This window comes from Cyprinus carpio, chromosome A17 (assembly GCF_018340385.1).
Source record: "Cyprinus carpio isolate SPL01 chromosome A17, ASM1834038v1, whole genome shotgun sequence".
NCBI lineage: Eukaryota > Metazoa > Chordata > Actinopteri > Cypriniformes > Cyprinidae > Cyprinus > Cyprinus carpio.
The window spans coordinates 21,037,459-21,048,086 of NC_056588.1; the positions used below are offsets into that span (position 1 = coordinate 21,037,459).

A 10,628-nucleotide genomic window follows, 5' to 3' on the forward strand; every position below is an offset into this window, starting at 1 on the left:
CTTCCTTTTTTTCATAGAACACAAAAGGAAACAAAGATATGACTCAGAAGAACCATTCATTTACGCATTAGACATCACTATTTCTGGCATTCACATGAAAATGTGCCAGGGAGAACTATAGCGGATGTCGCGATTTCAGTGACAGCGGCTTAAATTTCAGCCTCTTCCTCACACAAAATGATAGTTTGACTTCAGAAGATTTGGAATTTGCTTTACTTTTTGTAACTTTAGAGAATTTTGACATTTTAAGAGTCACCAGTATATTTTTCAAAATGTCACCTTTTGTGGAAAGAATGTTGTGAAAGTTTGGGAAACATGAGAAAGGAATACTCTTTATTAAGTTGGATTTCAGAAACATTAGGGGTTCAGGTCTTCATTGGTAGCCAGGCAGACAATTGTATTGCTTTGTAATTTTTCTTGAAATTGTCTTCTTTGAATGCTCAAAGCTGGTTGTTCCTGCTGGTCTTCTTAGTCTTCTGTTTTTCATACGTCTCATTTCCTTGTAAGAGCATTTGAATCTGTGGGTGTGGTGGCAGCGATCGGCCGGCCTCTCTCTCTCTCACAACCCTCCCTCCCCTTCCTCTCTGTTTTTTCACTCCTGTCACAGTCTTGTTGTCTCTGTACGTGTGAGTCTCTGTAAGTGCTGTGAGGTTTCTGACAGACTTTGTGTGAATCAGGGTCTCAAGAAGAAGGGAACATTGGGAACGTTCAGGATGTCTGTCTCAAGAGGAGTTATCAGAACACAGGCTTCACAGGCCCAGGATCTTGAGAGACTGGCTCAGCTCTGCATCATGAGCAAAAGGTAGGCGATTGAACTGACTGTGAAAAATGATACTGCATATATATACAGCATGCAGACTAACTTTGACAAAACTGGCATGCCAAATATAGTAAGTAAGAGTAATTTCTGTGATAGAGGGCATTTTATGTCTAGATACAAAATTTAGGAAGATGCATTCAACTGGTCTTACACAATTTGGACACACTGAGTCAATTCTATTTTATGCTGACTGTCCACACTTGGATGTCTTGTTTATGTCTCATTCATGAAATACTTGACTGCTGCTGTAGTAACTTTTCATTAAATATAAACAAACACAAATATCTATCTATCTATCTATCTATAATAAATATATATATATATATATCTATATATATATATATATATATATATCTATATATATATATATATATATGCAGTTTTGGAGACTGAACAATTGTTTCATATGGTAACATTTAATGTAACTGGTTTTATTAAAGTGTAATGTTTTAATGTATTGTAAAAAAAAGTTATTTATAAGCATAATTTCTAACTGATTTGTCCTTTAAAATACTTTTTTTTAATACAAAATATTATAATATAAATAATGTAAAATACTAATACTTTTTAAATGTAATTAACTTATTTGAATTTATTTGAATGATTGAATATTATATATTTAATTATTTGAATGTTATATTGTGTTGGTGTATTTATTTTATTTGTATATTTTATTTTATATACATTATATACAGTATAAATATATACAGTTCGACAACATAACAATCAAATAACATTCCATTATTTCAGTTATAAGCAGATTCTACCTAATTTGATTTAAAAAGTACTTTTTTAAATATATATATATATATATAGAGAGAGAGAGAGAGAGAGAGAGAGAGAGAGAAAGGTGACTTGTGTTATGTGAGTCTCAAGGTTTCAGATGTTACTGGGACACTCTGAGTGAGGTGTCCGCTTTCCTCCGGGGGCTTAACATGATGAGGCGCTCTTTTGTAAGGCCACTACCACATACATTTGAGGACATTTATGACCCACAGTTGGCACTGGTTGGGGACTTTAAGCATTTAACCTGATTGTCTCATGGAAGGAGACGGCTTGCTGGAGAGTGGATGACATTAAACTTGAATGAGAACGAGATTGTTTTATTGCTTCCCCAATAAGATAGTGTTTCACAGGACAATGAATTGTGGGGGTATCCACACCATTTGTATGTAATCCCTTAAACTCTTTGGGTCAAGTAACTGTGGAAACCTGATCAGGGTAGATCTTCAAGATCTGTTGGTCAACTAGGACAGCAGTCTTGATTGAAGCTGTATTTCAGCTTAAAAAACACCTTAAAACTATGCAATTAGATCACAGAATCTCATTATGTCTCCAATTATGAAACAATATAATCTTTTTGACCTATTAGTTGGACCACAAGACTTTGTTAGTAAGAAATCATATTGATATTTTGGGAAGCATAAAACTAAAACGTGTCCTGAAAAACAGTTCTGATCAACTCTTCTGATATCATAATGAAAAAATAAATGATTTAATAAATAAATATTTTTTTTCTTAGAATAATGAAAAAAGAAAGAAAAAAAAGTAATATGGTGCTACCAAAAAGTCATTGGGTCCAACTAACATGCATAAACATAAATAAATAAATACATACATACATACATACATGCATGCATACATACAACAGGAAATGATACCAAAGATATGACAACTGTTAACCCTCATTTATAACCCTTGTATCAAGGTCAGTAAGTCTCTAAAAATATTATTAAAATAGGAAAATTCTCTTACAATTTTAAAACAAGACAAGGTTAGTTCAGGTGATAAAATGTCATGTGGTTTGACCCCCCAAATATGTGAAAAAGTAAAGTACATTTCTAAGGGCTTTTAAAACAAGCTAGAATTGTATGCTTTTTTCTTTTTCTTTTTTTATCATGGACAGTGAACACTCATATCATTGACTCTTAAATCAATATTTCATCTCCATCTATTTTTTTATTTTTTTTCCTAATAACCCAAAATGTGTTGTATTTATTTTTAAGATAACAAATACATTTACTTTTAAAGGTCTGATAATTATGACACAAAATGTAGCTCAAGCCCTATGGAGTGAATAGGAAGTGGTTCAGCCTCTTGAATCTTTCAGTGTCGGGGCAGGAAGTGCTCTTGTAGCTGAGACCTTTGCCATGTTGTGTCCGATCAAATGTCCCCTGAGGACAATCCAAAACAGTGCAAACCAACACCTAGTCATTATTAATTAACGTAGGACAATAATAACCACGCTGACATACGTATTGGCTTTAAAAACATGCTGTACATTCAAGAGAAAAGTATGGAAGAGTATAAAAACATGACATTCAGAACTTTAAGAATATGAGAAGGAATCAATATTTAATTCCTGACCTATATCCAATTTTTTTTATTATTATTAAAGTACAATACAAGTCAATTTATCAAACAATAGTGCTGCAATAAGGACCATTTAGTGCTAAATGATCACATGAGGAAAAACTTCCATCCAAAATCCCTAGGGAATTTTCTCAATGTACACCCTGAGGACAAAACTGTCTCCCATCCAAATAGCACCGTTCTTCACACACATGCCAAGAGTTCCTGCCAAAAAGAAGAGCGTGCCATATCTCTGGCACATTTCCACTAGCTCCATTAGGAATCACAGCACATATGTGCCCAGATTTGTTGTGACGGGTGCTGTAATGCATCCGCATGCTTCGGTGAGCCTGACTGTGCTGTGGCTTTCTGTATCTGTGCTTAAATAAAGCAAAGGTGCAGGCCAGCGGGCTCAAATGGAGCTTTATGCCTACGTGCTCTATTTTTTTTTTTTTTTACAACAGCTTCCAGATACTATTTGTAGTTGTGGTAAAAATAAAGAAAGCAGAACAGAATCTATATGGATAAAATATGGTATAGACTGTGAGTCACAGAGGATTTATATAAAGGATGCACATTGTTTGCACTACCTTGTTGCCGGCGTAATTCATAATGCATGTCTTTGTTATTTAAATCTGTCTGTGTTTGTTTTATACATAGCCTATGGCTTCTGTAACAGATGTTCATACGTACTGAATCCTGTGAGTCATGTGTTTACCATGTGATGACTTACAGGAGGAGGGGCATATTCACTTCTCATGCTATTTATACAGTATGCATTAATGTATACTGTATGTGAGTCTTCTGGATGCATAAGGATTTATAATAAGTTATATTTTGAAATATGGTTAAAGTGTACTGCAGAATCTGTTGACAAGCATTTGTGGTAAACTATACTCAAATGTAATTTTTATTGAAACTTGTATGTCACACATTTAAATGTATTTTTAATTATATGTTTGCAATGATGAAGTAGAAATTTAGTACATACATTTTTTTTATTTATTTTTTTGCATTTAAATAGAAAATAAAATAAAAGTATAGATGCTAAACTTAAATAAAAAAAAACAAGTACATGTGCTTTAATATGTTAGCACAAAAAAAGTGTACAACAAAAGATTAGTAAAACATGTTTTTGTGTGTGTGTGTGTGTGTGTGTGTGTGTGTGTGTGTGTGTGTGTGTGTGTGTGTGTGTGTGTGTGTGTGTGTGTGTGTGTGTGTGTGTGTACTAAATACATTAGACATTATTACAGAGTGCCTTTTTTAAAAACTTATACTCTCTTTATGTTCTATTTTAAGTGGCCTAATAAATAAGTACAGATTTTTAAATATATACTATTCTTTTTTTTTCAGTACACTACAAGAGTATGTTCAAAACAATTAAGTGCACTTCTTTTTTTTACAAGTGTATAGTATTTAACATTAACCAAGTTTTGAAGTATGAACAAGATCATGAGATATTATTAAAATATGAATATTATCTTACAATTTTAAGAGAAGACAAGGTTAGTTCAGACTATAAAATGTCATGTGGTTTCACTCCCCAAATATATACAGTATATATATACAAGAAATACATGAAAATGGATTTATAATAAAATAAAATAAAAACAATTAAATAATGATTAAGATGTGTATGTCAAGAAGGTTTTTTAGGGTTTTACAGCAGGTGAGAGATACAGTGAATGTCAAGTGTTTGCCTGACAGTCTCTCTCTTTCATTCACACTTCCTTTTAGAAATACTGACCTGCTGTAATAGTTTTGACAAGAAAATAAACTTGATATCATCTGCTATATTATGTTGAAATATGTGATATTATACTGGATCTTCTTTGCAAATACACTCTTATTCTCTCACTCTTTATGACTGCTGTAATAGAAAAAGGTCAACCAAGGCGTAATCAATGATATAGATTTGCTGATTGATGAAAGACAACATGTGCATGAATCTCTCTCCCACATGCAGTAAACAGACAGACAGGTGCTCAGTAATGTTCAGACTACACACTTCCATACTACTTACAGTGTTTTTTACACACTATGTACACTGCACACTGTGTATGCATGAAACACCCTGAAAGGAATATTGTACCTCACATTGCAATGCATTTGACCACTCTTTTCTAATGTGATAAAAGAACTAGTAATAATATCAGTTGTGATTTTCTTTTTTAAAATAACATTTTTTCTTGAATTTGTCAAGAGCAATTTCACAGATGCAAAATATCCATTTTGGACCATAATTTCTAATGTTTGTGTCACTCTCAATTGCTTTCAGACCCCATCTTGCTTTAGAATACAGTGGCAAGGTATGTACATTGTGTTTAGTTTATAGTTTGTATGCAAGAAGGCTTTTAAAGAGGAAAAGTCTGAAGAAATGTCAAAGTAATTGTATTTTCTCCATTTTATTCCCATTTAGGCCACTAAAATCCACCAGAGGGCTTTTGGTAACGATCATCCGATCACAGCCCGGAGTCTGGAGCTGCTGGCCACTGTCTATGCTGAGATCGGCAAGACAGAATATACAAGTAATGTAACAATGGAAAATTTCTTCAGTATCAAATTGAACTAAAACATCATTTTGAAAACATTACAGCAATTACAGAAGGCTAATTGTCCTAATATAAAAATTTACCTTACGCATAGTTTCTGACAAATTCCTTCATATTTACTCTACAGTGAATGGGTGCCGTCAGAATAGGTCCCAAGAAATCCAAACAACTGCAGTCTGTCAATGAATGGCTCGTAAAGCGGAAAGCTGTGTTTTGATAAGAAACAAATACATCAAGACGTTTTTTTAACTTTATACGTCTTTACAAGACATTAATCGATAGACTGGAGTCATGTTGATTACTAATCATTGTGGGGGTTTTTTTAATTTTTTATCAGTTGTTTGGACTCTCATTCTGACGGCACCCATTCACTGCAAAGGATCCATTGTTGAGCAAGTGGCATAATGCAAAATTTCTCCCAATCTGTTCTGATGAAAAAAAAAAAAAAAACTAATCTACATTTTGAATGGTAAATTTTCAGCAAATTCTAGGCCCATACAACCCCAGCCTTTCATATCCTTAGTAAAGTGTTCTGATTGTCATAGCAGTAGCTTAGAAGCAGCTTCTAGTGAAAGCCATTTTAAGAATGTTACTCATATAGAGCCATTTACTCCTTCCACTTAGTGAGGAAGCAAGGAAGTCTACTGTTTTTTAAATAGTGTTTATGTAATTCTCAAAACTTTTGGCCACGACTGTACACAGAGCTAAATCGCCAGAATGAGTTGTTTTAGATCTCAGGAAGAAAAGCTGTGTAGTGTCTTTGACAGTTTGAGGCCAGGGCATTTTTGTAAGCATGAATGTTTTGCTAGTTTTCTGGAGGGACAGGTCGTTCTGCGTCTACCCTATAGCCTTTTTCCTGGACGATGAAAAATGTATTGTATAGGGCAGCAATGTGTCGTGAACATCAAACTCAGCTGCAGAGTCAGCTTTCTGAGAGAAAATGCTTTCGCCACAACATATCACCTGCGTGCCACTTGACATAGTTTCAATGCAATGCACTGTGTCATAGTTTCATCATGCAAACTGTTCCAACTAGAAACAAATACGCGTGTTGCTTTTTGCTGATGAGATGTCACATGTGTTGTTCTGCAGTTTGTAAAGTGCTTTTTATGTTACAGATTCATTGGGAGAGTGTGTGTCGACTCTTTCCAAAAGGTTCTCGGCCACCGAGTCATTCAGCGATGCTCTGAGTAGCATCTCTCATAGCCATAAAGACAGACACGCTGAGCTGCGACACAGAAAAGAGCCATACATACAACAGGAAACTCCTAAAACGAAGGTTATACTGCAGCCGGTGACACTTGACACTCTGACACCATGATAAAGAAAAAGAAAAATATATTTTTTTTAGAAATGTACTCTTTGCATTCATGTTGGATCAATATGGTTTTCAACAACTTTTATGTTTTTGGCATCTTATTGCAAACAATCTAGTCACATGCAATGTGTGTTAATGTCAAAAGGTCTTAGGAATCAGAGGTAAAGTTATAGGAATCTACTGCCACAGTCAAATGACTTTATATTGCCTCTATCAAACATTTTGGAAGTCAATAGTTTCGTCTTTTCTGATTTCAGGTCATAAATGAAAAACTGCCCACCTCTATTCTGAAAAGGTCCAATGTGAGCAACGTGGAGTCAGACTCATCGAGCAAGCGAAAAAGCGAGAGGCGGGTTCGCTTCAGAGAGCCGGAGATCACTGTTCATGGTGAGAGAGTTCAAACAAACCTGCTCTAGAAGTCCCTAAAGTCTCCAGAGACTCTTTGAACGGTTCTTTAAAGTGGTTCTCTGCATTATTAAGAGCTGGCACTTGAAAATAGTAAAGTAAATGGAACATGTTGAAGTGGGTTGTAAAAGATTGTTCTCATTGAGGTCTGCGGTTAATGAATCAACTTGTTTTGAAAAAAAGGGATGCACAAACATACCCAAGTGATTTACTTTCCAGATTAATTATACATGCAAATTAGTTAGTGTGCAATCTGTGCCAACAACACTGTTATGTTAATGAAACGAGGAATTTAATTTAAGGAATTAAGGAAGATAGTAATTCAGGGCACCAGTGTTGTTTGTTTAGATGCACAGTTTGGCTTTCTCTCGAGAGCTTATGGCAAAACCCAGTATGAATGAAGGTCATGTGCTTTCAAAGATTTAAGTGCGGTCACATTAGTGAAATTTCACAAGCAAAGGTCCTTTGTCAGTTGTCAATGTTGTAGTGATGTATGAACCAAGCAGCAGTCTGTTTTTCAATGTGGCAAATCGATGCGACCTATTTGAATAGGTGTGACCAATTTGCGTAAGGGAAATATTTTGCCCTCATGCGAAATTCCAGATTGTGTGGATTGCTATTGAAATGTCTGGATTCTGTGGAGTGGTAAATGTGCCTGCACCTGTAGTTTTATGAATGGTTATGGGTTTTACAAAGATTTTGACTAACTTGACTAACCTAAACCATTATTACCTTTTATGTTGGGTTTCCAGACATTCCATACTATGAATGTTTAGGAGGTAAGTAGATAAGAAATATGTTGGACAGTGTAGTGGATCTCAAAACTGCATGAAAAGATGCATGATTTTCTTGCATGAAATCTGGGTCTCAGAACAGCCTGAGCATTTATAAAGTAGCCTTTTGCTGTGGTTTTATAAGTTTACATGAATGGAGCTACAATTTGTTTGCCTTTGCCTATTTGAAATATTTCATTGAGGTATATCATGCATGTACAACCAAAAGAAAGTTTTTATTTATTTTATTTATTATTATATTTATTTTATTATTATTATTATTATTTATTTTTTTTTTTTTTTTTGGTTAAAAGTGCAGTTAGCAATTTTAGCCATTGTGGAATTCCCCCAGACTTATCTAGTAAATAATGCTACCTTCGTGTGATAATGGAAATTTCATTCTTCCCACTTCTGTAAGTCCGTAATTATGAGTTTGTGAGTTTACGGCATCTTCTTAAAGCCAAAATGTATGAAAAATATTTTGTCAGTATTCATTTTGAATAAAAAAGTAGTGTCCCTTTCTTAGAAAACCATAGTAAACAATACATTCATCTAGATTGTCAGCTAACAATTATGGAATTTTTGGTCAAATAAAGGTTGTTTTTTGCTGTCTAAAATACATATAATGTGCATTCAAATGATTTTTTTTATACGTAACATCAGTGTTATCTAAAGCAAAGTTAGCAAATTAGCCTTTCACAAGACAAGCTAACAGCTAACTAGCATGCTCACACGGTTTGCTTTTTTTTCTGTACAGTGTATGGGATGGCCTGTGAATGTGCAAAATGATTGAAATGAATGATAAAAGTTTATAAAAACATAAAAAAAAAAAAAAAAATGCCTAGAGCGCATTTTAAATAATTACTACGGAGCCCCACACATGACCATGTAGGAAAAAAGATATATATTGTGGTCACAAATTAAGAATTTGTTTCCCATTATTTATTATATTTTGTTCCCATCGTTTTAGTTCAATCATGAACACAGATTAAGAATTTGTTCCCCTCGTTTTAGTAAAACTGTGGCCGTGTTGTACTATTTTTTCCCCTCCTTTAGGGTACGGTTACACAACAACGATGTACTAAAATGGAAAAAGTACACTTTGAAACCCATTTCAAAAATGGGTTTGTCGCGTAAATAAATGGCCAAAACGCATAAGAAGTTTTCTGTTTTTTAGTTGAATATGGTGTTGTATAAACGCCTCAGTAAATCATGGCAACGCTGTACTAATTAACTTCCCTTGTTTTAATAAATCAAAATGAGGGATATAATTAGTACACCATGGCCCACAATCATCAAATACTATAGAAGTTGCGAGAACTCATTTTTAATTTGTGGCCATGATTTAACTAAAACTAAGGAACGAATAGTAAATCGTAGCCATGAATTAATAAAATGAAGAAACAAATGAATAAAAACAAAATTATTCTTAATTTGTGGCCATATATGTTTGTCTGCATGTCATGTGGCTCTGTTTTAGACTGTGCGCAGCAAAATAGTTAGTATTTTAAGCCAAATCTTTTTGGATTTTGTGTTCCAGTCTACGACACCCCCCAGAGCCGGTTGCACCTAGCCCTGCTCACCTGCCTGTTCCTGCTTCTGTCTGCGCTGGGTGTAGCACTGTACTGCACGGACCGCCCGAAGACCCCAGCGTGCCTGCGAAGAGAGCTGCAGACAGCACTGGCTGTGTACCTGCTTCAGTTCAAACAGATCGTTTGGGCCTGCTGGATCTGGCTGACCATGCAATGACCATAACTGACCACATGGGGGGGCAGCAATGGGCAAAAAAAAAAAACATAAAAGGTCAGGATGTTTTTTGAAGGACTGTGGAGGAAAAAAATATATACTGTATAAAGGTTCTTCTTTTTTTTTTTTTTTAATTATTATTATTATTTCTTGATTTTCACTGTTATAATCAGACTGGCCTCCAGTCGAAGTCTCTGAGAATGTTCAACATCCACCTCTTTTACTTTGTGGTTGATTAAAGGCCATGTGCTTTTCCACACCATTAATGGATGGTGTGCTTTTTTGCCCTTTATGGTGGCATAGCTAATGCCACATCCTCATTATATGGAGCCATATATATTTAGATCTCTGTATGTAGCTCTTTTTCCTCTTATAGTGGTTCTGGGTGATATGTTTTTAAGGAATAGGCGTAATCAGGCCTCAGGCCATCAAAGATATACAGTAGACATGTTTGTTTCTTTATCAGAACAGATTTGGAGAAATTTTGCATTACATCACTTGCTCACCAGTGGATCCTCTGTAGTAAATGGGTGCCATCAGAATGAGAGTAAAAACATCATTATGATTCAAAAGTAATCCACATGACTCCAGTCCATCAGTTAACGTTCTGTGAAGCAAAACGCTGTGTGTCTGTGAGAAACAAATTCACCATTAAGGCGTTT

At 34.8% G+C, this 10,628-nt stretch overlaps 1 protein-coding gene across 1 annotated transcript; it reads left to right on the forward strand.

Moving 5' to 3' along the window:
• Positions 1 to 619: 619 nt before the first annotated feature.
• Positions 620 to 9,969, forward strand: LOC109105601. The gene is made up of 7 exons (XM_042774575.1): positions 620 to 802; positions 5,451 to 5,481; positions 5,592 to 5,700; positions 6,843 to 7,003; positions 7,300 to 7,429; positions 8,200 to 8,226; positions 9,761 to 9,969. The coding sequence occupies exons 1-7, from the start codon at positions 714 to 716 to the stop codon at positions 9,967 to 9,969; spliced, it is 756 nt and encodes a 251-aa protein (XP_042630509.1). The 5' UTR covers positions 620 to 713.
• The last annotated feature ends 659 nt before the right edge of the window (positions 9,970 to 10,628 follow it).